This window comes from Aspergillus fijiensis, assembly GCF_003184825.1.
Source record: "Aspergillus fijiensis CBS 313.89 unplaced genomic scaffold BO72scaffold_6, whole genome shotgun sequence".
NCBI classification, from domain to species: domain Eukaryota; kingdom Fungi; phylum Ascomycota; class Eurotiomycetes; order Eurotiales; family Aspergillaceae; genus Aspergillus; species Aspergillus fijiensis.
The window spans coordinates 606,668-633,457 of NW_024468982.1; the positions used below are offsets into that span (position 1 = coordinate 606,668).

The window sequence follows — 26,790 nt, forward strand, 5'->3', positions numbered from 1 at the left end:
CACAACTAGTTACGCTCCTGCTAGAGATAAGTTGTCACTAACAAAGATAGCACCTACCATCCACGAGGATGCATGACTCCCAAAAAGTACGAGAATATCCCGACAGTGTCACCTGACACGTCATGTCTCTCCCGACACAATCGGCCACCGGCTGAGGTCGACTGCTGCACTCCAACCCTAGTCAAACTCAGCCAGCTAGCCAGGCCCCCCTTTTCTCCTCGTCGTTTCTCCCCACACCACCATCTCCAGTAAGATAAACTCCTCATGCGTGGAAGAAAGCGAGGAGTGTCATAAAAAAGACAGTCTTTTCTCCACTTCTTGCCGTCATTGCGGAACTTGCTGAGCTGTCGATATACTGAGTTAGCCTGTGTGTCAATCTTTTTTCAATTATCGTCGGTCTTGCTGCGAGCCCGTGTCGAAGATAACGTCCTGTTGTTAATGCTAGCTGTAGGCGTTTGTGCCGGGTCCAGTGATTACTTTGCGATATGACAGCCATGGACCGGTTGAACACCTCTCCGACCGGGGAAGAAAAGGGAAGACCCAAGGAGGACCAGTACACTTACGAAGAAGCGGAGAAAGATCCCAATATGCACAAGGGGACCGCTTCCGAGGAGGGTGACACAGATGGGGTGTTTACCTACAGTGCTGAGGAAGAGCGGTGCGTGAAGCGCAAGATCGATCTGATTCTTCTGCCCTTGCTGTGCATGTGCTATGTCTTTTCCGTGCGTCTCCCTTCCCCCTCTTTGCGAGAGGATGTGTGTTTTGTTTCCATCGGTTACTGACCTTTCCTTTCGACCCCGCCAAGTTCCTCGACAAAACCCTCCTCAACTACAGCAGCATCTTCGGCATCAAGAGCGCCCTCCACTTGACGGGCTCCGACTACAGCTGGCTGGGCAGTGCCTTCTACCTGGGGTATATCGTGGGCGCGCTCATGTGGGCCAAGCTGGTGCAGCGGTGGCCGCAGCACGTGGGGAAGTTCATCTCCGGCGCGGTGACCGTGTGGGCGTGCATTACCTTGTTGACGCGTGGGTTTGCCCTTCCTTTTGGGGGCTGTCTGTTTTGGCTGGTGTGGTTTGCTGATGACTTGGTTCTTGGTTGTAGCGCTGTGCTATAACTTCGTTGGCATTCTGGTTGTGCGCTTGTTTCTGGGCTTGGTGGAGAGTATTATCGGCCCCGTGTTTGTGATTGTCACCAGTAAGTGGTGGACGCGGTCGGAGCAGGCGTTTCGCACGGCGTTTTGGTTGGGGGGGACGCCGGTGAGTTGTTTTCTTTTTACGGAGTGCAAAGGAGTGCACAGGGGATGCGTTTGTTGGGAAATTTGCCAGGCTGATATTGTCTTGTCTGATGGGGCCATAGATTGGGAACTTCTGCGGCGGGTTGATATCCTACGGTCTGGGATCGAGTACGTCCAAGCCCTCTGTCTTCATGTGGTCCAGACTGTGGGAAGATGTGACAGACCATAGCTAAAGCAGCGCAGTGCACCCATCCTTCCCGACGTGGAAGCTCTTCTTCGTCTTCTTCGGCGCCCTCGGCCTCGCCTATGCGGTCGTCCTCAGCCTCCTCATGCCCGACACGCAGGCCAACGCGCGCTGGCTCACCCCGAAAGAGAGACGCATCGCCGCCGACCGCGTGCGGGCCAACCACACAGGCAACTCTAATACCAACGAGTGGAAGTGGCCGCAATTCTGGGAGGCGCTGCGCGACCCGCAGACGACCATGTTCTTCGTTACGGCGGTCGGGAATACCATGCCGTCGACGTTCGCGAGTATGGTAGGTGTGCCCTCCGTTCAGTGAAGATTCTGATCAAACGGATCTACTTGCGTCCCTCACAGAAATGGATCCTGATGTGAAATTGGGTGGTCTAGTTCTCCAGCCAAATCGTCTCCGGCTTCGGATTTTCGACCCTCGAAACGACCATCGTCTCTACTTGCCCGGCGGCGGTGATCCAACTGTCTACCTTCCTGGTGTTCTCGTACATCGCCTCTCACCGTCCGAATATCCGGCTCGGGTTGTCGATGCTTGTCTCGGTGCCACCCTTGATCGGGGCGTCGCTGCTGCATGCGCTGCCGTTGGAGAATCGCGCGGGCCGGTTGGCGGGGTATTACCTTACCTATACGTGCGTGCCCTTTGCCCTCTCTTCTGGTGATAATCTTCTGCAGCGAGAAAAACAAGTTTGAGCAGTTCCAAACTAACAAGTCCCGAGGTGGGAAACAAAACAGACATACGATGTCCTTCACACTCAACACCAGTCTCATGGCCTCCAACTACGCGGGGAATACCAAAAAGGCTACAGCAAACGGAGTGATCTTCGCCGGTTGGGCGGCCGGGTTGGTTGCCGGGCCACGTTAGTGCTCCCTTCTACCCCTTGATCTGTTCCACCGGCATTGAATGCCAGGAAGCAGCGTGAGTGACATACTGACTGACTCGCGTGGGTCATAGAATTCTTCCTTGATAGCCAAGCCCCGGTATATGAGCTTGCGTTTCGGATGCTCAGTACGTTCTATCTTCCTTCTCTCTGTTACTGTGTTACCCGGCGAGTCCGGAACACCGCCTGGGAACAATGCTGACAAGAGATAGTGGGCACCTACGCACTAATGATCATCGTCCCATGCTTCCAGCTGGCGTGGTACAACTACGAGAATCGGCGGCGCGAGCAACTTTCGACAGGGCGTCATCATCCTGGACAGGCTGGTGGGGAGGATGAGGATGATGACCGGACGGATTTCGAGCAGTGGGAGACGTTTCGGTATGTTGTGTGACTGTTCGATTGGGATTGGATGTGGAGGTAGTTTCATCCTCTAGCATGAGTTACAGCCTTCATACTGGATCTTCAGAAAAATATCATACTTGAATTTTGTTAGAAGTATAGATGGGACCAGATCCTCCTAGCCCTAATTGCGATCGGCATGAACCTGGGGATTGATGTATATCGGGGACAAAATTCGTCAAATGTACTCTGCTAATCTGTAACACGTCGTCTCTTGGCCATTCATTTCATCATTCGTTTTGTGGTTCTGTGAGCTGTTCTACGTTTACAAATATTATTTGCGGGAGGTACGCATTGTGCAGGCATGCAGTCAGTGTCATGGAAGTATAGGGTGGATCCAGGGACCCTCTGATCTGATACGAACTTATGTCATATTCACATTCCGACATATCTCCCTATAGCTAGTGCAATTGGTGTATGCTAACCCCGTTCATGCGTTCCGCTCCTTCAAAAATGCACACGTTCCACTGTCTCCCGCCGAAGAACCTCAGCATCTTCAGGCAAAAGGAAGCCCGACTTCATTTGACGGGCAATCGCCACCCCCGCCCGCCTGCGATATGCAGCCACCGATCCATACAGCACCCGCAGTTCTTCCTCCGTGAACGGCCATTCTGAGCCTATGAAATTGGTAAACATCAATTAGCAATCAGCTTCATTGAATCCAGGGAACAGAAGTGGTATTTTCTAAGATAAGAGACATTCAACTCACCACAATACCAGTTCGGCCTCCCGCGAGGCGTCGCCGCCACGATCCTCGCCACCGGCACCTCGATGTGCAACGTCCGAACCCCATCCAATGCATTTCCAAAGCGATCGCGCACGATCTCATCTGTCTCACCAACGGTCCGAATCCACACACTATCCGGCGGCGTGAACCCGCCGTCTCCACCCTCAACAATCCACCGCCGCATCGCTTCAAACACAGCATGATACACAAACGAATTCGCAACAGTGCTCCATCTTACCCCCTCTCCCTCGCCTTCTTCCCCAGACTCCTCCACCCCAGGGAGAGATGGCCTCTCCCCCCACCGCACCCGATCCACGGCAGAGAAATACCGCGACTCGCGATGACCCATACCCGCCACCTCATACAGCCTATACCCCTCGCTCTGCGGCCTCCGATGCGCCGTCCTCTTCCAATGCATCTGCCCACTCACCCCACAGGGATACCGCACCGACAAGAACTCCGATTCCCCCAGCAACTCAATTATCTTACCCCCGGACACACAGTCAGGCAAAGGCGTCGTGCCGCCCGACTGACACGGCAAAAACCCATCAAACGGAGCCGTCACCCCATCCGGCAACCTTAAATGTCCGGAGTGCGTGATGAACCGCCGAGTAAGGCCGCCAGTCTGCGAGAGACCGCTGAGCACCACCCACCGCGCCGGTAGGCCGTCCAGCAGGCCCGCGCGGAGGGCGTGCGACGCCGCCGTGAGGATCTCCGGGGACTGGGTCGTGGCGGGCCACCATTTCGCTTTGAAGGCGTCGTAGGCTTGCCAGAGTTGCTCTTTGGAGAGAGGTTCTTCCTCGCTCCCGTCCTCGAGGGGAATGTTGTCCGAGAACTCATCGCAGGTCGGGCCGGGCGTGAAGGCCATGGCTGCGTAGCGCTCGGGATCGACGTTCTTGAGCTTCCCGATCGCGGAGGGGGCTTGCGAGTCGATTTCGAGCCAGGCGTGGTCTATCCCGTTCATTCCCCCGGCAGAGGTTGCGTTAGATGCATTCTCTTCCAAGTCCATTCCATCAATCCGCGTTGCTTTCGCGTGATCAAATAGGAGCATAGGAGGACGACTCACCATTCCGCATAACCCACCGATTCACATGCCGCCAGACACTCGTCCCACCCCACAGGTGCGAGGGCTCGGCGACCACGAACCCCGAGAACCGGGCGGGGTCTGCGGGCCGTCGGAGCAGCAGGCGCGTGCAGTACGAGTGGCCCTGCGCGGCGCCCGAGATCAGGTACTCCTGGCTGATGTAGTCGTATTCCGGGAGGAGGTCGACGTGGTAGGGTTCCAGGAGGACCGTCGGGTGGGCGGGGTCGGTCTCCGGGAGGAAGGTCACGGTTGGTTCGGGAATGGCGAAGAGCTCCGTTGGAGGTTGGGATTCCTCGTCGGTCATCCTGAGCTTCTTTTGATTGCTATTGAAATCTCTTTGGTTTTGGTTATGCTGTCTGTGTGGGGTTGGGTTGTCAGAAGAATGGTGTATGGTTGATGTGGGAATGTGCAGGACCGTACAGAGCGTTGCGCCACTTGCTCGGGGCTTTGGTTTTTGTTTGAGTTCCGATGTCGAAGAAACATAAAGCGATAGAAGGTCTGATTCAATCTCTTATCAAGTGCACTGGGAACCCTGCCTGGCATTCCATATTCTTACTTCTAGCACAAGCATATGCTGTCACTATACCTGGCCACCTTGCCCGACAAGGTCACGCGCCGACCGACATACTCGGTGGAGCGTCACCGGTCGCCCTCGCCCCATGACTCGTAACTTTCTTGGCGATTGGGCACATCTCATCGTAGAACGTGGGAGGATTCCACGCTTTTATTTTTTTTCATGATGAGAGTTTGATCTCCGCTAAGACGAATAGTAAGTAACTATGGCCTGGTTGGTTGTTGCAAGTCACGTGCAGAAGATCAGCCCGGCAGGGCGTCGACGATTCTAATTCACTAGACGTTGTAGATAGCATTGCTGGTCGTCATGTGAACTCTAGATAATAAGCGTAGTGACAGAGGGAGAAATTCTTTCTGCAAACCAAATACACAAAATCTTATGAGGTTTGCTCCTCGATGTGCCTGTCGGCACGTACAAAATATTTTGCCCTGCTCTCTGAGCTCAACATCGCCTCGGTCAATTGAGGGATACCCGATACAATTCTCTCGCCCACCTCTCCCCTTCTGAAATTTACGAGAATTTAACCACGAAAGATTCGTCCGCTTTCAATCCGTCAAGCATACGCGGACTCTCGTTTGGTGATTTCTGAACAAGTCTACCTCGGAATGATCCCCCAAGTTTCCTGTGGAATAGTTGCGCAGCCGTTGGCGGTGAAGACGTCCCGCGCTCATTGTCCTGTATAGGAACCCGAGGTGGGGTGTTAGAAGATGTAATTACTAGGTAAATACAGTAGAGAGGGAATAATCTAAGCAGGGAGGTCAATGTACTGTGCACCCTGCGATTTGTCCTATCTAAGTCTTTCAATCTTCAAGTATACCATTCACTCCAGCAGGTCCCAAGAGAACAGACACCGTACTAGAAATCAAATACACAGTGGGCGATCTCCACCGGATTTTAGAGACCTGGAAAATCGGTTCTAATGATAATCTTCTGGTGATGATTTGGTGAAATTGTACCGAGACATAAAACAATTAAGCTTTGTGACTGGCAGCTTAGTTGGCATTTTTTACAGGATTGAGTAGAGGTATTGTGTATATACGGTAAAGCACGGCTTGGCCCTGCTGATTTGAGGCTCAAACATGCCTGTGTGCAATATACACAGTAGGTTTAAAAAACTCTAGAAGGGTCTGTCCGCGGCTTCTTTTCCATAAGCATCTCTCCATCTCCGAGGCAAAGCGGGGGGGGGGGACTCGGGAAGTGGAGGGTTAACCCCGAAGGGGGAGTTATTCCCGACACCGTGTTGCCCTAATGCTGTTGTTCAAGTGAAGATGTTCAGCTAGCTCTAATTATGCATACACATCAAATACAGAGCTATTATCAAAAGATGATCTCCTGAAGATAACACCGATGGTAGACCACTACAATACATTTTCCCCAAAACTACAGAAAAGTGAAGCTAAGGGGTTAGTAGCCATGTGCGGAACGTAGTCTTCGGCTCGAGCGATGGCACGTAACAATTTAGCCCCGAGGCCAGAGTCCGATAGTGGCATTAGTTGAATTAATATAGACACACGGCACAGAACCCACATTTCCCTCAGCCTCGCAGCCTCTCAGGGGCTACACATATACCCACTGACCACACGCGAGGAAGGGATCGCACTTCATGCAAGGAAAACTATTCCTGTCGGATCGATGTTTCCACCACTGAGGACTGTCAGATCTAGTCCGGGCCAAGACTAGTGTTTGCGACCGTTGGCGACTACTTCGTAACCGTGTGTGTGTGCCCCTTGCGCTGGAAAGAATGCCTTTCCCCCTGTCCTGTGCTGCAGAAACGGAGAGATCATTATAGTGCCACGCTGCTGCTATCTGCCTGAAGGCAAGCTAAGAAGCTACCATGCCTGGTACTGAGATCACATTACCCACCCGACGTCGAACATATACGAGATCAAGAACGGGATGCCGCACCTGTCGGTAAGTGCTCTGCTAGGGACCGCCTTCGATGAACGGGGCCTGATTACCCAGTGCACGGCGGATTCGATGCGACGAGCAACCCGACGCGTGCAAGAATTGCACCTCCACCGGTCGGAAATGCGACTATGATCTCCATCGACTTCCCTGGGGGCGGCAAACCACCCTCCCCGGGGCCATCTCGGTCCAGAGACATGGGTGGATTCTGACGTCGGATGAACAACGCTGCTTTTCGTACTTCCAGCACCGCACCGTGTCCAGTGTAGCGGAGCTGTTCGACTCCCCGCTCTGGGAGAGCCACATTCTGCGACTGAGCTTCACGGAACCGGCCGTCTGCCATGCGGTCAACATGCTGAGTGCGATCCAGCAAGCCGCGGAGACCAATCGAATGCGACTTACTGGGGCACAGTCCGATGACGACCACTTGAAATTCGCGCTGGAGCAGTCGGTGCGGGCATCAGCCTTGTTGCGCCGCCGGCAGGGATCAAACGACCCGCAGCTGATCCACACGGTTCTTATCTGCTGCCTGTTGTTTGTGATCGGAGAGCATATGCGGGGCAACTTCGATATTACCATTGTGCACGCCAAGCACGGGGTACGCATTATGCGAGAAGCACAGTCCCGCGGGCAGAGGATCGATCCTGCGCTTGTCGATTATTTCCATCACCTTGACATGGAATCCGATCTCTATTGCCAAACGGCGCAACAGGGCGATACCAAACGTGAAGAGCCGGACTGGGTGACGAACGATCATCCGATTGTTATCCAAAGCGTGGCCGATGCCCGAGTCGCATTCATGCGGATCAGCAACCAGTCAATCGGCTTTATTGGCCACGCCTGGCAAACGCCGAAAGCCAAGATTCATGCTGAATATGACGCTTTCTGGCTCGCGCGCCAGCGGATTCTCTCACGGTACCAGCAGTTCACTCAGGCCCTCAACTCGTTCTATGAGACCCACGCGCATACGCTGACGGGCAAAGAACACCGCGCTGTGACTTTGCTGCGTCACTTGGAGGTCGTCCAGACTCTCTCGTTGAGACTCACGCTACACGACACCAGTGACGCCAGTGACCAGGCCCGGATTCTCAAGGATTTTACTACCCTGCTGTCGAGCAGTCTCGCTGTTATAGGCGCCATCGCCCGCAGCACGACGACCATTATCATCGAACCGCTGGTCATCGGGGGTCTGCACATCGTGGCGACCCAGTGTCCGGACTTCACGTTGCGGGTTCAGGCCCTGGATGCCATGCGCTCCTGGCCCCACAGTGAGGGGCTGGTCAACTCGGAGGTCTGGGCCGCCCTCGCGACCGAGGCGCTCAGGGCCGACCTTCTACAGCGGATAGCCCAGGACGGAGAGAACCGGACCGGGGTAGCGTATCCGATGGAGACTGATCGGTTTCTGGTCGAGGTCTTGCGATCGAGTCATACTGCGAAGGACTGGGCGCCTGTTCGTGCGAAGGATTTGGATATTGGGGGCCTGGTATCACCGGTGGATTCAGAGTCTCGTGGAGATAGTTCTGGGTGGCGGGTCAACTGGGAAGTAACAAACACAGACAAGGCGTTTCAGGATCTCATGTGAAGCTGTTCATGGTGTGAGACTTGATGCTTCTCGCTGACCTATTCCTACAGACTACAGATGGACATGGTTGTATTAAGAAATGGTCCGTGCATCCGTGTCATAATGACCATGGGCTGGCTGAATGCATACCCAATCTGGGCTACACACTGCTTATTCGTTACATAATTCGAGATAAGGAGGGTCCGAGGCGCTTGAAATTGGGGTTTGTGCCATGCCGTCGCAGCTTTTCACAGCCGTTGTGCATCATATGTCTACAATGACGACAGACCTATGATGACCACAGGAAATGCTGCAGGACGAACGTCTGTGATAGTATACCACCGCAGGCTATACATCCTACATTCCAGAAGCCCGGTGGCCGTACGATTTCGATACTTAACAGCTTTACTGCCCAGCAGACCGCCCCGCCTAGCATAGCCCTAATACACGAGATGAGATACACTAATCTCCCATACAGCGCTCTTCTGTAGTAATGCCGTCTGGCTGAAAGCCACATAATTCTGAGAGGTCTAAGAGTCAATAGAACTTGTAGTGAGATGGTATTCCCTAGGCCGAGTAGCCGACGAAGGTATCGTAGCGCTGAGAGAGGTATGGGTAAAAGGGTGCATGTTCGAAGAGGTGGGTGGATAAAAGGCCCTCAAGAGGAAGGCCCACGTCCGTATATTATCAACGCTCCTTCGAAAGTCCATGTTTTCACGCACTGGCTCTCATTCCTGGTCTCCTGCCTCAATATCCTTATCTATCTTGGCCTTCACCGCTTTCCAGCGTCTACCCCACTTGGTCAATTGAGAAGCAATACACGCGATAATCAAAGAGACGGCCACAGAAACGCCGACTAGATAGGGGTCAGGATTAGCCTTATCCGCGAAAGGGGGACGGTCTGTGCCACAAGCTCACATATGATCGGGAAGATCCATTTCCCTTCATAGCTGACGCTCTCTGACATGAGGAAAGTCAGACACATTCAAAGCAAAGAAGCTCGTCAGAAACGATGCGGGCAGCTGTCGTTAAAGCAAGCTTTAACTCAGTGGTTTGAACTATGCGAATATGGATAAACTCACGAAGGCGGTCGTCACAAGTGTAAACACCATGATAGCAACACCCTGCTTGGCAGTCTCGTCGCTCTGCTTGCGGCTGCTCTTCGCTTGGTTGATGTTCGCTTGCTTCTGCTTGAGATCAAGCAGCATGTCAAGGGACTTCCGGACGGTCTCCGCATCTTTGATCATCTCTTCGATCTCCGCTTTGATCTCAGAAGGGGTTTCGTAGGTGAAGCCTGCCTTGCGTTCATGCTCCTTGCCCCAGAGCCGGTCGCACACCTCTTTTTGATCCTCCGCCAAGCTTTGAAGAATGTTGAGCTCGTTGCTGATATCCTTGATCTCCCGTAGAAGCGTTGTTTCCGCGAGGATGTTATCATACTCCTTCTTGGATGCGGAGATGGTCTCCTTTTCGGGTTTCTTTGTGTTTGGTCTTCGCACGCGCGCTGTCTGGTTTCCGGCATCGGGTCTATCGAGGAATCAATCGTCAGCTCTTGGCATTAAGGTCATTCTTCAGAGGGAGTCTCACCTAGCGCCTGTGGCCCTGGCAGCTTGAGTATTATCTCCTTCGAACAACATATCGCCCGTTCTATCAGTCCCTAAACTGTGTATGTTCTGTTCGCGCAAAGGGCGAAGGCCCACAGCGTCGGCCATGAAAAGCCACAGTGACTTGCAGAATCTTCCAATCTTCACGGCCTTGGTTTCGTCTCGCCCTTCCGACGACTTTTCTCTTTTGAGGTCATCCCCCAGTTGCTCGCAGAATGACTTGTATAGTGCAGCTTCTTTCTCACGCTTGCCTTAGTTGTTAGTAGGTGTCTGTGAAAGCAGGGCAAGAACGAAAAGGCGAGCGACTCACAACATTCTGGATGGATTCTCGGAAGATGGCGAGCGGCGACTTCTTCGGGCTTGGATCTGGGCTGATCTCCGGTACATCGAACATCCCGATCGCCGTGCTGAGGATAATCTCGCGGACTCTTTCTACTGGCCAAGGTGTTCTGTTCTTCTGGCTCTTCAGGTTGGCAAGTACTCGTTGAAAAAAGCCCCTGGTGGCGTCGGTGGTTTCTCTTGTTGTGAAGGTAACAATTGTTTCTGGAAGGATTAACGTTAATACGGCATTGGAAACGAGGTCTTCCAGGGGCATCTTGGAGTCATACTATCGACAAGCGTAAAGAGCCACAGCTGGTTCACGAGGAAGATTGTAGAAGTGTCCTAAGGGGCACTTGAATGTGGCCTGCCGGCCGGTCCTGGTCTGTTCTCCGATCTGGTGAAGCGCCCAACAACTTGATCACTGTCTCTTTGTGTGGTTTCACTGATCGAGGAGTAATAGTACTGGTCGAGGGTCATGTAGGGCTGCTCCTGGTTTGCGGGGTCGTCCTGAGACTGAACGGGTTCCGGAAGCGCTTGCCCGGGATTGTTGCGGTCCGGTTTGCGTGGCCAATCGGACCAACCTAGATATGGCATCTATCACACGTATCAGTTGCCCTCCAAGGTATATCAATGAACTTTTCTACTGACATAGAGCGCAGAATCATGTTGCGTGGGCTTCGCTTCGAGGCTCTGATCGGGAAGACCCTTTGTCACGATCATGAAAGTCAATGTCACTGCGCAAGAATCCGAGTAGTCCGTGAGAAACGGCACTGTTGAACTCACCTGCATCACAACTGGGGCTTCATGTATGTCTTGTGACCGCTAGCATGCATGAGGGCCTGGTTGTTGTCAATGAATGCGGCCAGTGCTCGGTGGTCTTTATTTGTCAAGCCTCTGTCTTTTGACAGACGGACTAGGAGCTCCTGGGTCACATTAGTCAATGCAATCGAGCACGATGAGTAGCGTACCGTCAAGCACCGCAACTAGGCGAGAGATTTGATGTTAGCTTGCGCAACCCAATTGAATTGGTCTTCCTTACATTTGTCACTGGAATATGTACCCATCTTACGTCTAGCTCGCTGGGAGTTCGTCGCGTTATTTTGAATCCGTGTTTCACAGCCATTTTGGTCTCTTTTCGATGACCTGGCTTGGATCTCTCTGGTTTAGGTTCAGCTAAAGGCCCGTTTTCGAGAGCATCTGTGAGTGCGGAGACTTCGCGATACTTGAAGTCATGCATGATGGTTCCAGGCCCCTTTCTGTAGATGATGTCGATCACCGGAGAGCCCTTGATTTGGAAAATGACATGGTCACGATTCTGGCCTTGATCGGAGAGGAAGTCGAGCACCGTACCTCTTGGCGACCGAAGTCTGAGGCCGGGCGGTCGAAGCTCGGGCAATGATGGTCGTCCGCCGGGGGGCTAGTTTGTTGAATGGGGGGAGGATCTGTCAAAAGGTCAAGAATGAGCCGGCCATTCCGGTCATGTTCACCCCAAGACTCGGCTTGCTTCTCGGCATGCTGGATGTCATCTTCGCTGGGATATTCTCCGTTGGAAAGGAGCCACCAGACGACCACGGGCTTCTTGAGTGACACGACTGTTTGAAGCACATTCAACGCCGTCGATCCAGGGAGCAAGTACTCAAAGTAGCGATCCAAGTATCCCTCGTTACCTGGGGCTTTGTACCGGGCTGTCAGCTCCAAGATTCTGTCTTGATTCTCCTCTGCTAGATTGAGAAAATGCTCTCGATTCTTGCCGACACTCGGGTCCAATACCTTCCACAGAAAGCTTTCAATATCTCTATGACTTGATGAACCCCCGCGCGCGGATATAGATATCAAATCCTGATCATCCCCACAGTTATCGAACAAGATCTGGAATATTCTCGATGATGGAATGACAGGCATATCATGGGTTTGCACATCGCAGGTATCCCGTTCGTCATCATCATGCTGACCCGCCCCTGATTTTGCCCCCAACCAGTGTAGCATAGCAGAGCTTGAATAAAGGAAAGATTTTGACTGTTGATTCCCAGAGAAAGCAGATCGGTCACATGATCATTGTCCATTCCTGGGTCGCTGTATTCAGTTCTTAAGATAGTTTCTGTGATGGCAACGTCGGCGCCGAGTGCTGCCACAGTAATCCATGAAATGCCATCTCGATCCAGACGTGGAAGAGATTGTGATCCTGCCAGGTACTTTGCCAAGATAGCCTTCTGTCGATTCAGAACAGCCCAATATATGACTGCCGCCATGTGGCTCGCGATAATCCTGGGATTGTTGTACCTCGCTGAGAACCTCTCTTCTGCTACATCCCCGCGATCGATTGAGGCTGCACTCAAAATAGAGGTCTCATCCTCCTGATGATAATCCATGCATCAGAGGAGGTGAAGTGACACCTCTTTGATCTCTCGGGCATCCGAGAAATATGGTTTGTTCTGTGTCGGGTACTCAGGGAAAAACACAGAACTTTCCAGGATGTCCAAGACAACGGATATAAAGCCCTCACTGGCAGCCAAAGCTAGAGCTGTACCGTATTCTTCAGCTTTTGCAGTTACAAACTTTGTTCGCTTTCTGAGAGCCTCTGGATACGTTAGTTCTTTGATAGATGACTTACTCGCTAGGTTGACGTCCCTATCTAGCCAGTTGAAAATTGCTTTAACAGTCTTTGGACGTCCGTAAGAAGCAGCAAGATGCAGTGCAGTCGTGCCGTCATATGCTGTGGCATACAAATTTGCCCCTCGCTCGAGAAGGATATTCACAATATCAGGGTCACTGCGAAAAGCAGCCCAATGAAGTGCCGTCCAGTCGCAATTATCCTTTTTCCCCAGGAGTGGATAGCATCTACTTTCAGGCAGCATCCGCGTTATTGCCTGATCTCCGTCATGAACAGCCTGATGCAGCATGGGAATTCCATCCACCCTCTTGGCACACGCATCTGCGTTGTGCTCCAGGAAGATTTTCACCAATATGGGGTCTCCTCTGATTACCGCCTCATGGAGTGCTGTCAGTCCAAATTTGTTGCATTGCCCCAGAAGCTCACTTGCCATTATCCGAGCTTGCTTCGGCCATCTCGATCAGCAATCGAACCAAATCAGAGTCTCCGTACATTATCGCAAGGTGCAGAGCACTTTCCTCCCACTGATTTTGCCTCTTGATGAGTTCAACCCCACCTCTTTGGACGAGAAGGTCGAAAGTGCTCATAGAGACATTGGCTTCTGCTGCGAAGTGGAGCACGGTCCGTCTAGAATTCTTGGTTTCTGCGTCGATCTTTGATCCGTGGCGCAAAAGCATGTCCACAATTCTAGCACGATCCAGACCCCCAGCGAGCATCAGGAAGGTGACCCCGGACTCTAGTTGGGCATTGTGGAGGGGAAACCTGTACTTGAATGGCCCTTCAAGATCCAGATCGGTGTGGCCATCCAGTAATCGTTCGACAGCAGCAGCATCGTCGCCCTCTTCGATAATAGCTCTCAGCTGTTCTTTGCAGTCCAGCTCCAATTCACGGTGCCCGCTTTGTATGTCCGAGCCGAAGCTTTGGTGTTCTGTCCAAGTTAGAATTCACATAGGATCTCGGTTGGGAGAACAGTACCTTCGTCCATTTTGAATCTTCTTTCGGGACAGAATCTCGCAGAAACAATATATGTAGCCGTAAGCCAAGATGGGGGTAAATAGAGAAGTGCAACTTTGACAACAAGTGTATGGAGTAATTGGCATGATTATTATGTCGAATTGTTGGGTGGCTAGGATATTAAGTGTTCTCGCAGGCATCCAGACAGCGAATACGTGCTCCGTCAGCCCCCGCGGATACTTGCAGATCCAGATCGCTCATCCCTCCTAAGCCCGTCCACCCCTGTAATATAGAGTACAAATTGGCGAGATGTATCTGCATCCACCGCTTCTCATTTCCGGTCAGATCTCATGCTAATACAAATACTATTCATATCACAAGACGCATCGAGATAAGCCTTGGAGACACGACATGAATTACTTAAACTTGACTAAACATCTCGGTCTGTATTCTGTACATTTGGTCGATAGTGACAGTATTGAACAAGACATGAGGAAAGCCCCAACAGTCCCTATACAAACGAAATGAACACAAATTACGGTTGATTTGTTTGTTCTCACCTAGCTCATTCAATAAGAATATACATCAAGAAAGGTGGTATTCTACGTGGCCAAGGTGGCTATCCGAGACATGGCGGCAGAAGACGGACAGAGGTCCAATGACTACCAAGTGCAACCCTCGAGAGCCACGTCAGCATCAAATTTGCATCCCGAAGAGAGGCGGGGTAGTTTGGTCCCGGTGAAGTGAAGATTCGTTGCTTGGAATGTGTTGAGAGTTGAGTAGGTCGCTTCCTATGCATGAGGCCGACCATTATTGCAGAGAAACCAGGATGAGCGGCAATGGTGATTCCTGTTCCTCATCGCTCTTATCCTTTCAGACTCAGTCTGTAAGTGGTTGCCAGACAGGACCTCTCTCATCAAAGTCATTTACCAGGGTACGCTAAGCGTAGAGTTGGGCAAGGCATGAAAGCTACCGCTAACCCTAAGGTTAGGCAATAATTTGGTCCGGAGTCGATGAATCGTCTTTCGGGTCTGCGGTAACGCGCCCCTTCAGGTGTGTATGAAACATGTGCATGGTATTGACCTTTGCAGGCAAGGAGGAATGACGGGTAATATGGTCGCTGAAGCAACACTTCCTTTGTATCCGATCGTGTGTCCGCGGTGCCGCAATCACTAGGTGCGCAAGCCACACCGCTGCGAATGATCAAATCAGTAATTTAGCTAATCCAACTCGCGGATTGAGATGTCTATGCCAAATATCATCATGTATTCCGTGTCGCCACCTAAAATATGACTGGATATCTACAAGTCTCGCCAGTATTGTCCCTACTATATCTATACGCACTGCAATGTGAAGATCAAAAGAGTCTCCTGGACAATCGTGCTAATTCTCTTTAATTGGTTCTTTCTCACTGTGATTCATACGACCTTTCTTGTCTTTGCAACACCAGGGCCTGGGTTCATGCGAGGACAGGATTCCCAAATTTCTCCTACAGTGCTTCTTGATTCCCGGCTTTCGACTAAGATCCTGTATCTTGTAACCAAACACGCTGTACCCGCTCGGAGTCTCTGGCATGGCATGACATATAACTCTCCCTAAAATCAAATTGTATCAGGCAACCGGTGATCTCAGCTTATTTACGAGGAGGACAGATACATTGTATTTCCGTGAAGATGATGCTTCTGCATTCATGATCTAAAACAAAGAGAAGAATAGAAGCATCCATTTCAACAGCCTAACTACTATATCTATCCAGGTGAATGATATTTCCCTAGAACTTCTTGGTCAAACTTCGTAAATACATAGTAGCTTTCACTCTGTCTCAGGTTATAAGATAAGAGTCCTTGGCAGAACCGCTCCACCTCCACATCATCGATTCACCAATGAACCCAACGAGTAAGTTATGAATTTTTAACTTGATTCCCGCCGCCAGGGCAGCCGGAAGTAGTCTGCAACAGCGTCAGTTCTGTTCTCAGGTCGCACGGTCACCGAGAATCAGACCCGGGCAAGGATGAATGGGGCCCCAGCAATAAACCGCTCTTGTGGCAGGAAAATAACTTACTGCTTGCGGGCTCGCTCGGGTGAGCGTCCAGCCCGCGGATCCATTTGCCTAGCGGAACTTGCGCGTGGTCGGCCTCGAAGGCGACAGCCCTTAAAGAGTTTGTCGGCGGTACTCGCGGTTTCAACGTGCGTCGCGTAGGAAATGTCACACCACTGATCGCGCTCAGAGGATCGCTCAAGTGGATTTTATAGCCATGGAACAATAGGTCATCCATACACAGGTACCGAAGCGAGGGCATATCGTCGTGAAGACTCGCCCAGACTGCCCGCCACCGGCGCGCGATCTCTGCCCTGCAATCAAGGATCCACTGCTGCTTCTCGGCAGAGTGAGGCTCAGCATTCAAGGTAGAGAGCCGGCTGATGGCTTCGACTAAATTTACAGAAGATAATGTAAGCCGCTGCAAGGTAGTGGCAGCGGGACGGAGGAACGCTTGCAGGTCACTGTGGGTAGTATCGACGCTGTGCAAGTCCAGATTCCGAAGCTGTGTGAAGTGCACGCGCGGTGCGAGCTGGGAGAATATCTGACTCGATAGGCGCTTGTCCTGCTCGTAGCAGAACGACAAGTCGAGGGTTCGCAAGCTGGGTGCGGCGGCCACCACCATTTCTAGTGTACCCCGCAGACAATCCTCTTCACAATAGTCCGTGGGCGCTTGGTCCGTGCCACAAAAGCAAAGATGGAGGGTCTCCAGATTCTGTAAAAGAGGCAAAAATCGCTTGTACTCTGGTGTCATCGTCAAGGTTGTCAGATCCTGTGCCGCCACGCCGCAGTGGCGACGATCGCACGTCTTCAGTCTCCGGAGCTCTCGCTGTGCGGTAACAATAGCGTTTACCACGGTGGAGAAAACACTTGCATTTTTATCTCCCATTTTTGTCTTCTCGTGCCAAAGGTACACAGAGGGAGCTATTATACCGTGGCAGGGGATCTGACGCCGAAGCTGGCGTACCCCTAAGCAAGGAAAATCCGCCGGCTGGGCCGCATCGAGTAAGACCCACGTGGGACAGGATCGCAGCCCGATACCGTCCAGATTCTTGAAGCAGGCGAGTGACCGACGAAGGACACTCCCAAAGGTCCTCGTGCTCAATACGTGACAATGATCCGCGACAATTGCCTGGTAGACGGTGAAACGGTTAAAGCGCTCAGCACCGGCCCTCGATCCCCTCGCGTATAGACTCAATGGGAAAGAATGGTCCCGTAGTGGGGGAGGTGTGTTGCCCACTGGTAAGTATTTTTTCTCAAGCGAACCCTCAAAGAGGGTCGGGACGATCCAGAGATCCTTTACTCGTGTTCGAATGTTCTCGTCAGCAGCAATTGCTGCTAGGCGGCTCAGCCCTTCACTTGTAATCAATACACAAATGGTCTGGAAGTTGAAGTTCACGAAGGCCTCCGACGAGCGGAGGTAGAATGTCCGGCAGGTAAGCCGAAGGGCGCACCAGTCGGCTAATTTTAGGTATCCACAGATTTCGGTGACAAGCTCCGAAGGAAGGACGATGAAGGACATGTTAATGGTCAGGGAGGCAGTAGTAACACCTCTGAGGGTGGATGGCAAACATGTCAGATTTATGAGAGTTTCTTAGTGTCAGCATGGCTAAGTTACTAACTACTTATTAGTAGCTAGTATAGAGACCGGCGATGGCCGAAGAGACAACCGGTGGAGCCGCTCCTCACTAGTCAGTAGTCCACTAGATTCCCGACCCTGGATGACGCGTCACCGTAGTCTTCCTTGGATTATGGCGTCGCAAGAGCTTGGTCACCTCAATCTCTAATGTTCCAGGGTCTTCATGAACGAACCCCTTAACTGAAACAACATAATCAAAAGGAAGTCCTGGCAAAAGACCATTTCCAGGATAATCGCGAGAGGAGCCGGGCTCGACTCACTCTTCTCCTTTGATTTGATCTCATAGAAAAATCATCTTTGGCATTGTATATACCCTGCGATGTGTCTACGTCTCAGATAGGACAAACGCCTCCACAGCAGCAAAGAATGACATGACTCATGAATATGAGTCGAGGTCAAGCTTCAGATCGTGAAACATGACTGTGGTTAAGTTTCCGGGCAGCGCTTGGTCGGGCTGTGATGACTAACTGGTAAGCACTAACTGTGCCAGCCAATCCGTTTAAGCTATTCTAGTTTGCTGGTTGTGTCAAAGCTCGGTTATTCATGCGAGACAACCACTGAGTCAGTTGGAGTATGAACGAGGTATCCCATCCGTAGACGATCTACTGTTCTTGTCGTGTCTTAAGCGTCATGCCCACTCAAATTCATTGGAAATTGTCCGCTAGGCACTTTATACGTTTGATATCAGATTGTCGTGACTTGACTACACAATCTAAGCATTCTTAACTGCTAACTCCCAATCGTAGTAAATTGCTGCGCCTCACGCAGGGTCACGTGGTCCGGCTCTAGCAAAACAAGATGGATCACCTGAGAGCGGGGTAGGCTGAGACCTGACGGTGGGCGAGGCCAAAACCTGTAAGCCTAAACCCAACTCATCTCTTATCAGTATTTGTACAAGCCTCAAATAGCAATGATGACAAACACAACGTACCAGACTGGTAAGAATGATGGAACCTTTGTGGGAGTGAATAGCGGTACCATCACGATTTGTAAGTGGAATAATCAGCCTTAACTCATACGATGGTAGCTGACCTGGAAACAGCCTCAGGGCAACCGGTCTCATTCGATCAAGGCTTGTTGCGTGATCTGCGAAGAGCACTTTTTGTCACGGATCCCGAAGAAGATAGAGCTGCGCTCAAACTAAGGAAAGGTGATCGGGCACAGGGCACCTGCGATTGGATGCTAGAAACGGATGAAATTCGGGAATGGTTAGATGAAGAAAATGACGGAGGATCCAATATCATGTGGCTGTATGGGAATCCCGGGACGGGAAAATCCACAATGGCCATCACACTTACCGATGAAATTGCGAAGCAAGAGCCGTTTCTTGACGGTAGTAAAACGCTGACATATTTCTTCTGTGACTCCGCCGATGAGAGGCGAAGAACGGTGACTGCACTCTTACGGGGACTGCTCTACCAGTTTCAAAGACAGCACTCGCACTTTCTCAACCACTTCCAAGACAGGTTTTTGGAGCGTGGAAAAGATTTGTTTGATTCCTTTGAGGCGTTGTGGTCCATTTTCATACGCATAATCAATGACGAATCGATTGGCCACAAATACTGCGTCATTGACGCTTTGGATGAATGTGAGAACAGTTCGCAACTTCTTACGCAGCTTGACCAATACTACCGCAACCTTCCGAAGCAACACGAGAACAGACTACATATACTCATTACCAGTCGACCATATCCTGAAATCTGTGAATATCTTCAATCTTTCCGACACAAGGATCTCGGGCAATATCATCAGAGGAAGCAAGACATCAAACAAATGATCACCGAGAAAGTGCAGGATCTGAAGCGGAGAAAGAACTACACCGCACGCATTGAGCGAGAAGTCACCCAAATTCTCCTTGACAAGGCAGAAGGGACGTTTCTGTGGATTGGAATCGCCTGCCAAGAACTGTCAAGTGTCCGCGTGAGAGACGCGGTCCAGACCCTCCAAAGACTACCTCGGGGGCTTGATTCTCTATATCGGGAACTACTTGATAATGCTATTCAGCAGGGAGAGATCGAGAAGACAAAGATTATTGAGATTCTTCAATTTGTTGCTGTAGCTAAAATTACAATGACCGTATCCCAGTTGTCACGAGCGTGTCGGTCTTACGAGGACGACGACGACGAAGAAAGAATCGCCTTCTTTAAAGACGACATCCGGATGTGTCGATTAATGGTAATCATTGAAGGCAATTTTGTCCGGCTATTACACAAGTCGGTCGAGGACTTTCTACTTGGAGTGGACAATGATGACGTTACACAACGCCTCAAGGCTCATGCAGCTCTTTCTTATCGCTGCATCAGCTACATAGTCAATTGGGATTTGAACAATCGATCCACTGACCAAGATTTCCTTCAGTACTCTACTCATTTTTGGACAACACATGCCCATCTAGCCAAGAAAGAATTCTCTATCCTGGAACAACACAGAGCTTTCTACGACTTTGCAGCGAGCCATTGGATTAAGTGGTGGAGCATCTTCACAGAAGGTACCTCGACAATATGTACTTCCAGCTTCACTCTCTTTCATGCTGCGGCGAATTGGGATATTGAGGCCCTGGCCGAGCTTGGACTGGAAATGCTTGTCGACAACAAAATGGGGCCTCGTTCAGTCAAGTATGATGATCGCGAATTTAAGTACTTGTCGCATAAGGGCACGCCTTTGAGGATCGCAGCGTCGCAAGGACATACTAACATCATCCAAATGCTGTTGAACAGCGCTGATATGACGCTGGAGATAAATGCTGAAATTATACACGCAGCAACAAAGAATACTACCCGCGGATCTGAGATCCTACAGCTTTTCCTAGACTTCACAAAAGGCAATCTTCTAATGACGGAAAGCATTTTGGAACTTGCAGCACGAAATACAGGATGTGGATTCGAGATTCTCCAGATCATTTTCAGTCATTACGGAGACAGCATCCGCCCTCAAATATCGGAAAATGTAATGAAGCACGCTATGGCGAATCAGGAAAATGGGAGCAAGCTGGTGGGCTTGATTGCAGGGAGATTTCCCGGCATAATGAACACCTTGGCAACCCATGAAGCCTTCAAGTTCGCAATTTCGAACGATCGAGACAACATCAAGCTCGTTGACTTATTATTTACTCATGCAAGTGAGGTAATCATATCGGAGCAGATTGTCGAGACTGCGATACCCAGTAGAAAGAACACCAGGGAAATAACGCTTCAGCTTTTTTCGCGTGCAGACCGAGCCAGTGTTTTGACAGAGAGAATTATATTGAATGCTGCATCCCACAGCACCCAGCTATGCCAGGATCTAATCAGGATGACTCTAGAAACCGCCGCACAGTCTCGGTTCTCAGCAGGATTAAAGCATCTCATTGTTAGTTGGTGCGACGTGACATCGATGAACCTCTTTCTGCATGTGATGGACAGTCAAAGTTTCATCAATCAGAACATGATAGCTGGAGTAAAGGATGAAGATGCCAGGGAGATTCTGAGAACCCGAATGAAACTTCAATGCCTTCCAACCGCAGCGAGCACTCCGACAGCCGAAAGTCACATTGATTCGCACTCACACCGCCTTTCTATCAGGCAGATCAACGTTATAGAAGATCATACTGATGAGGTATGGACGTCTGCGTTCTCGCCCAATGGAGACAGACTTGCCTCCGGTGGTAGGGACAACATAATCCGAGTGTATGACTGCATGAAATTTGTGTCCGTAGCTCAATTAATAGGTCATAAAGAACCTGTTACATGTCTAGCATGGAGTCCCAAAGGTGCAGAATTGATCAGTGGTTCCTTCAACGGAAGCATTCGAATATGGAATGCAGAGGTGAGACACAATCTGCCCTGATTTACTCTGAATTCTGCTCATTTTGTTCTTTAGACATATGCGTGTCTAATCGTGTTGAACAATCACAAGTCAATAATCTCAGCGATCTCGTGGGTACCTGACGGTCAAACCTTCATTAGCTCGTCATATAGTGAGTGTTTTTGCCATTGGACTAAGGCTGGAGAACTTCTGCACACTGTGAAGACAAGATTTAGTGCCAGATATGCATGCATCGCGCCAGATGGCACTCAGTTGATAATGGCTTCTTCGCACCATCAGCTTGAGTTCTACTGCCTGAAGACCTACTCACGCATTATTTCGCATCCCTTGGAGGCAAATGCATCTTCCATTGCCGTTGAGCATGATACAGGTCTGGCCCTTTTGGACTTGGGGTCTGGTGAAATGCAAGTCATCGACCTCAGCAACGGAGTCATTGCTCAACGGTATCAGTGTGCTCGATCGAAGGGTATATTTCTAACCAGAGGCACCTTCTTCGCCCCTCATAATTCCCTCATCCTTGGATGCCGTGAAAACAGCAAAATCTGTGTTTGGGACCGACATACTGGGTTGCTTGTGGATGTACTAGATCATCACAAGCATGGCTGTGTGAACTCCGTCTCAGTGAATCCGGCCAACCCAAATATGTTCATATCTACTGGTGATGATCATACGGTGAGAGTGTGGGAGATGGGACCAAGAGCCATATAATCTATCATAACATGCTTCTTTTGTCACTCCATTGCAAGCTCCAGCCCATTGAGGCCTCAGGCAACGAAGGGTATCCAATACAAACTCACACTTGCCCTCTGTTTCTGTTTTTAACTATTCTTTACTCTCTCCTGGTATTCTGCCGCTGCGGTATATGCCCCAATGATTCGATTATCGCCGAAGCCCCATACCATAGGCTGGGACCGACGACTGATCTCAAGCCTAGCACCATAAATCGTATGAAAAAGGGCAAAAAACCCACCGCCTATCCTTATCTAATGTACACTTCTACTTAGTCTCTGGTTCTGTTTTTTGTTTTTTTTTCTTATTGTCTTATTCTGCCGCTGTAATATCTGCCGCAGCAATTCTACTGTTGCTGAAGCTCTATACTGTAAGCAGGGCCCGGCGATTCACCACAAGCCCAAGAACTACAGATCGCATGGGGAGTCCAAAGGGCCCCGCCTCCTTCACTAGCAGGCCGCATCAGGGGAGTGGAAGAGACACCAAAAGACAAGGGGGGGGGGAGGGGGGCGCGCAACTCTAAAGACCCCGCGATTCCCCCTTTCCATGCGCAATATCTTACAGTTTCAATCAATTGGGTACATTTGTGGCCATGACGCGAACGAACGACCAGTTGAGCTTGTGGCCATGACGCGAGCGAATGAGCAGTTGAGCAAGCGAGTCGCCAATCTCTTGATATACCAACGCCGCGTTTAAATTTTCCAGACTGCGTTGAAAGCAAGTGCATAGCTTCACCAAAGCTGCCTATATTTAAAGACGATTGGATAGAACATGAAGTTTTATCGAAGAATGTTAACCAAGGTTTCTGTTAAGAATTTGATTGTCCTGCTTGAATATAGGATCTCGATTCTTAGCCCGTTACTCAATTCTACATAGTAAAAGTTTATGCCGACATTTAAACTATGTGGTAGAGGAATGGATGGTGATCTTTTATTTTAACAATCATCGCCCGTGGTATTGCGAGACCTCCCGCCACAGCGCCCTGACCGGCACCAAGAACGCGTCGTCGGACCAGATAAATTGTCGCATACGCTCGTGCAATCTCGGCCACGAGAAGTGAGGGTAATGGAAGGCGAGCATGCCCATATACTCAAAGCGGGTTGAACCGACCGGTGCGAATGCGCCGCCGATATACAGCAGCCAAACGAGCAGATCGGCATTGGGATCGTCGTTCCATACGGCCGCATCGATGTCGTCACGCAGCCCCCGCAGGCTCACGAGGAGTTCCTTGGAGATGTGGGACTACTCGCAACAATGATGTTGGTTCAACGAGTTCGGACTTTATATTCAGCAAGAGTACGTACCGGAAGCACCAATTCACACCAAATCTTACAGCACAGCGTCATAGAGCACAGGTACGCGGCTAGACGACAGCACTCCTGCAGTTGATTCAAACCCGACAGGGCCTTGAGTCGGGACTGGATGGACGCAACGTGATTGTTGATATGAAGCATGCCCATTGCGTCGATGTGCGACGATCGCGGAATATTCCGGATGCATTGCAGGGCATGGAGGTCTTCGAGGACTGTGCTGAACTCTTGACCAAAGATGTGCGATCGGGATTGCAACCCTGGTGGAAGACGGTAGAAATTCGGCACGAAGGTGTCCCGGGTCCAGAGGAGGGGGGCGAAAGTGGTGTGGTTGACTATGCGTGTGGACCCTACCATGAGGGATGAGTTGAGATCTTGCCTGCGCGATTATATCAGTACATCATATCAATTGGTGAGTATGATTTATAGGAGCAGCATGTTCGATACGACTCACTCACCAGAATATGGCTCGCTGGATCCCCGGAGTCAGATGGATGCTCTTTCTTCGGCAGATCTTCAGAAGTTGCTGCACTGCGCCCATGTGAAGTTCAACCTGGGCTTTAAGGCCAAGGCGCGCCTGTTCGGGAGTCGGTGTTATCAGCAAACAAAATGCTGGATGAGGTACTCAGATGTATCATTTCACAAAACTTACGCCTACACCCGCGATCAGCAATATAGCGCCGATAACCGCCTCCGAAGCAGCGTCATGTTCCGAGTCCATCCGCTCGCGGATATATGTGATCGCCTGACCCTGGTACCGCAGACACTCCTGATCCAGGCTTCCGCCAGTGACGGCAAATGCGAGAGTAAGCATCACGGCATTGATTAGAGCGGGGTCATGGAAGCCAGTTCGAAATACCGATCGGAAGCTCTGGAAGGCCAGTTCCTCGGCCACGCTGAAGACCGGCTCGGGGGCTTGCCTTGCCCTGTCTGGGACACCAGACAGTCAGTGAGACATGAAGAAAGAAAAAGTGATGGGGGTGGAATCACTTACAATCACCAAGCAACACGTGCAGCCTGGAGGAGTCCACGGCAAGGGTCTGGAACGGATCCAGAGCATCTGAGAGGAGAGAGAAAATCGGAGCTGGTGGACTGTCTCGAGTCATGATCCATGCCTTGGCTGTCTCAACGGGATCATTATAATCAGGATTGAGATTTGGGTCCTCAAAGGTTGTTAAGATGAAATTGGTCCTAGACCGTTGCTGGTCTTTCCGCTTCCTTTCCAGCGCTTTCTTGAGCGCGTGAGAGCGCGCCCGGCGCCGCGTCGCCTTATCCTTTACGGGCTCATTGACCTGTATCGCGATGAACTGGAATTCTCCGGCCATATTTGTTTGATCCAGCAACCAGTATGGTACAGGTTATGGACGTGCTTCTCATGAATTGCACAGAATGGTATGCAAGTGTTTCGTCCAACCTTCAGCAGCCTTGCTTAGAAATCAGAAGGTCGGAAACATACTATGCCTAATTAGGACATATCTCATTTCCCTTTCGGGAACAATCTTTTTGGCCCAAACCCGATCCTTGACCACTGCGAGATATTCTCAACTCCGACATCTCGGAGTGATATATCATCATCCCGAGGTAGGAAAAAACTGACTACTCTATTGGGGCTTATATATTTGTAAGCTACGATGGCGATTGTTCTCACAAGCTGCGAAGGCAGGAAGGGGCAAAATATATAAACCTGCCGGGATCGCGAACCCAATGGGCGATCAGATGAAAAGCACAGAAGTCCGTTTATTTTACATTCTTCATATTCAATCAAATTCAATAATCCACCACAATGACGGAATCACGCCTCTTCAAGCCTCTCCAGATCGGCGCCATCCAAGTCCAGCACCGTATCGGAATGGCCCCCTTAACACGCCGCCGCGCCACTCCAGACCGCATCCCCACGCCCCTCATGAAAGAATACTACACCCAACGCGCCTCTGAGCCTGGCACCCTCATCATCACGGAAGGGACCCTGGTCTCCGCCACCGCATGCGGCGGCTTCTCCAACGCCCCCGGAATCTGGCGAGCAGACCAGATCGCCGCATGGAAGGAGATTACCGACGCGGTACACGCGCGGGGCAGTTTCATCTACGTGCAGCTCTTCGGGATGGGTCGGGCGGCGGACTCGGAATTGGCGGCGAGCGAAGGGATTGATATCGTGGCGCCCAGCGCGATCCCGATCCCGGCGGACGAGAACCCCGCCGCGCCGACGCCGCGGGCCATGACCCGGGCTGAGATCCGGCAGACGGTTGTCGACTTCGCGGCAGCGGCGCGGAACGCCCGTGCGGCCGGGTTCGATGGAGTCGAGGTCCACGGCGCCAATGGATACCTTTTGGACCAGTTCCTGCAGGACACGAGCAACCAGCGCGACGACGAGTATGGGGGCAGCGTGGAGAATCGGTCCCGATTGCTGTATGAGGTGCTGCAGGCGACTGTGGAGGCGATCGGCGCGGACCGCGTGGGACTCCGGTTGAGTCCCTGGTCCCGGTTCCAGGGCATGTGCATGGCTGATCCGATCCCTCAGTTTGCGGACATTATTGACCGGGCTGGTGGGTTGAGGCTTGCCTATCTTTCTCTCGTTGAGACGCGGATATACGGCGCGTGGGTCTATGACGGCAGCGTGGATGAGAGCCACGAGACGTTGGACTTTGCGATCGATCGCTGGGATGGGCCGATTCTGGTAGCTGGGGGTTATGGACTAGACAAGGCGCAGAAGTTGGTCGATGAACAATATCCAAGCAAGGATATCGTGGTGCTATTCGGACGGCATTTTATCTCGAATCCGGATCTGGTGTATCGGCTTAAGAAAGGGGTCGAGTTGTCCAAGTACCAGCGTGAGACGTTTTATCAGGTTAGCTCGGCGTTGGGATATGTGGATTATCCATTCAGCAGAGAGTACTCGGCGACTGTAGGTGCCTAAGGGCCTAGATCAAATTGAGAAGCATCTTGTATCCTAGTTGTGTTCTGCTGAATAAGACTGCGTTGATTTGACAAAACGGTTGCGACCATCACAAATAACTGCTGTAGTCTCGGTCTTGGTATGAACCAAGGACAAGCACCAAATGCTTGAGACCTAGTGACGACAGAACAAGATGCATACAGAACAGAAGAGGTTCGCCGGTGGTCAGCCACCAATCTACTAGTCTCTCCCCGTGTGGCTTTTCTGCAGTC

The 26,790-nt window shown here is 51.2% G+C and overlaps 10 protein-coding genes across 10 annotated transcripts; 4 read left to right on the forward strand and 6 right to left on the reverse strand.

Moving 5' to 3' along the window:
• Positions 1-270: 270 nt before the first annotated feature.
• BO72DRAFT_421622 (MFS general substrate transporter) lies at positions 271-2,759 on the forward strand (the record flags this gene model as incomplete). Its single annotated transcript, XM_040942770.1, has 10 exons — positions 271-367; positions 452-722; positions 806-1,025; positions 1,102-1,256; positions 1,357-1,402; positions 1,478-1,734; positions 1,866-2,116; positions 2,220-2,344; positions 2,440-2,493; positions 2,578-2,759. The coding sequence occupies exons 2-10, from the start codon at positions 486-488 to the stop codon at positions 2,757-2,759; spliced, it is 1,527 nt and encodes a 508-aa protein (XP_040805253.1). The 5' UTR covers positions 271-367; positions 452-485.
• Positions 2,760-3,149: 390 nt separating this feature from the next.
• On the reverse strand, positions 3,150-5,079 carry BO72DRAFT_444769 (uncharacterized protein). Its single transcript, XM_040943892.1, has 4 exons — positions 4,999-5,079; positions 4,561-4,934; positions 3,477-4,445; positions 3,150-3,384 (listed from the first exon to the last, which is right to left on the reverse strand). The coding sequence occupies exons 2-4, from the start codon at positions 4,880-4,882 to the stop codon at positions 3,215-3,217; spliced, it is 1,461 nt and encodes a 486-aa protein (XP_040805254.1). The 5' UTR covers positions 4,883-4,934; positions 4,999-5,079; the 3' UTR covers positions 3,150-3,214.
• A 1,937-nt stretch (positions 5,080-7,016) lies between these two features.
• On the forward strand, positions 7,017-8,531 carry BO72DRAFT_363531 (Zn(II)2Cys6 transcription factor domain-containing protein; the record flags this gene model as incomplete). Its single annotated transcript, XM_040940759.1, has 2 exons — positions 7,017-7,063; positions 7,115-8,531. Coding segments are annotated over 2 exons (1,464 nt in total), but the record flags the coding sequence as incomplete, so codon positions are not given.
• An 815-nt stretch (positions 8,532-9,346) lies between these two features.
• On the reverse strand, positions 9,347-11,260 carry BO72DRAFT_492667 (uncharacterized protein; the record flags this gene model as incomplete). The annotated part of the gene is made up of 8 exons (XM_040948310.1): positions 9,347-9,474; positions 9,574-9,640; positions 9,701-10,142; positions 10,203-10,465; positions 10,530-10,762; positions 10,828-10,882; positions 10,952-11,134; positions 11,189-11,260. 8 exons carry the CDS (start codon positions 11,258-11,260, stop codon positions 9,347-9,349), a joined length of 1,443 nt encoding a protein of 480 aa, XP_040805256.1.
• Positions 11,261-11,328: 68 nt separating this feature from the next.
• Positions 11,329-12,526, reverse strand: BO72DRAFT_492668 (uncharacterized protein; the record flags this gene model as incomplete). The annotated part of the gene is made up of 4 exons (XM_040948311.1): positions 11,329-11,463; positions 11,509-11,523; positions 11,610-11,825; positions 11,891-12,526. The coding sequence occupies 4 exons, from the start codon at positions 12,524-12,526 to the stop codon at positions 11,329-11,331; spliced, it is 1,002 nt and encodes a 333-aa protein (XP_040805257.1).
• A 386-nt stretch (positions 12,527-12,912) lies between these two features.
• On the reverse strand, positions 12,913-14,136 carry BO72DRAFT_492669 (ankyrin repeat domain-containing protein; the record flags this gene model as incomplete). The annotated part of the gene is made up of 4 exons (XM_040948312.1): positions 12,913-13,118; positions 13,152-13,516; positions 13,578-14,079; positions 14,127-14,136. 4 exons carry the CDS (start codon positions 14,134-14,136, stop codon positions 12,913-12,915), a joined length of 1,083 nt encoding a protein of 360 aa, XP_040805258.1.
• Positions 14,137-15,832: 1,696 nt separating this feature from the next.
• On the reverse strand, positions 15,833-17,713 carry BO72DRAFT_444770 (F-box protein). The gene has a single exon (XM_040943893.1). It carries the CDS (start codon positions 17,663-17,665, stop codon positions 16,091-16,093), a length of 1,575 nt encoding a protein of 524 aa, XP_040805259.1. The 5' UTR covers positions 17,666-17,713; the 3' UTR covers positions 15,833-16,090.
• A 914-nt stretch (positions 17,714-18,627) lies between these two features.
• Positions 18,628-22,478, forward strand: BO72DRAFT_242042 (WD40 repeat-like protein). Its single transcript, XM_040939932.1, has 3 exons — positions 18,628-18,771; positions 18,825-21,586; positions 21,641-22,478. The coding sequence occupies exons 1-3, from the start codon at positions 18,693-18,695 to the stop codon at positions 22,292-22,294; spliced, it is 3,495 nt and encodes a 1,164-aa protein (XP_040805260.1). The 5' UTR covers positions 18,628-18,692; the 3' UTR covers positions 22,295-22,478.
• Positions 22,479-23,155: 677 nt separating this feature from the next.
• Positions 23,156-25,001, reverse strand: BO72DRAFT_396708 (uncharacterized protein). The gene is made up of 5 exons (XM_040942043.1): positions 24,620-25,001; positions 24,278-24,555; positions 24,084-24,202; positions 23,620-24,004; positions 23,156-23,557 (listed from the first exon to the last, which is right to left on the reverse strand). Exons 1-5 carry the CDS (start codon positions 24,948-24,950, stop codon positions 23,258-23,260), a joined length of 1,413 nt encoding a protein of 470 aa, XP_040805261.1. The 5' UTR covers positions 24,951-25,001; the 3' UTR covers positions 23,156-23,257.
• A 178-nt stretch (positions 25,002-25,179) lies between these two features.
• On the forward strand, positions 25,180-26,558 carry BO72DRAFT_518720 (alkene reductase). The gene has a single exon (XM_040949661.1). The coding sequence runs from the start codon at positions 25,409-25,411 to the stop codon at positions 26,537-26,539; it is 1,131 nt and encodes a 376-aa protein (XP_040805262.1). The 5' UTR covers positions 25,180-25,408; the 3' UTR covers positions 26,540-26,558.
• The last annotated feature ends 232 nt before the right edge of the window (positions 26,559-26,790 follow it).

Excerpts from the sequence above, each read along its gene's own strand:
- BO72DRAFT_518720 (XM_040949661.1), top strand. The coding sequence starts at position 25,409 with ATGACGGAATCACGCCTCTTCAAGCCTCTCCAGATCGGCGCCATCCAA.
- BO72DRAFT_444769 (XM_040943892.1), bottom strand. The coding sequence starts at position 4,882 with ATGACCGACGAGGAATCCCAACCTCCAACGGAGCTCTTCGCCATTCCC. Across the intron at positions 4,446-4,560 it reads TCGGTGGGTTATGCGGAATG|ACCACGCCTGGCTCGAAATC; the intron begins GTGAGTCGTCCT and ends TGAACGGGATAG. Across the intron at positions 3,385-3,476 it reads GAGGCCGAACTGGTATTGTG|GCTCAGAATGGCCGTTCACG; the intron begins GTGAGTTGAATG and ends CCAATTTCATAG.
- BO72DRAFT_444770 (XM_040943893.1), bottom strand. The coding sequence starts at position 17,665 with ATGTCCTTCATCGTCCTTCCTTCGGAGCTTGTCACCGAAATCTGTGGA.
- BO72DRAFT_242042 (XM_040939932.1), top strand. The coding sequence starts at position 18,693 with ATGATGACAAACACAACGTACCAGACTGGTAAGAATGATGGAACCTTT. Across the intron at positions 18,772-18,824 it reads TAGCGGTACCATCACGATTT|CCTCAGGGCAACCGGTCTCA; the intron begins GTAAGTGGAATA and ends ACCTGGAAACAG. Across the intron at positions 21,587-21,640 it reads TTCGAATATGGAATGCAGAG|ACATATGCGTGTCTAATCGT; the intron begins GTGAGACACAAT and ends TTTGTTCTTTAG.
- BO72DRAFT_396708 (XM_040942043.1), bottom strand. The coding sequence starts at position 24,950 with ATGGCCGGAGAATTCCAGTTCATCGCGATACAGGTCAATGAGCCCGTA. Across the intron at positions 24,203-24,277 it reads TGCTGATCGCGGGTGTAGGC|GCGCGCCTTGGCCTTAAAGC; the intron begins GTAAGTTTTGTG and ends ACTCCCGAACAG. Across the intron at positions 23,558-23,619 it reads GGTGTGAATTGGTGCTTCCG|TCCCACATCTCCAAGGAACT; the intron begins GTACGTACTCTT and ends TGTTGCGAGTAG.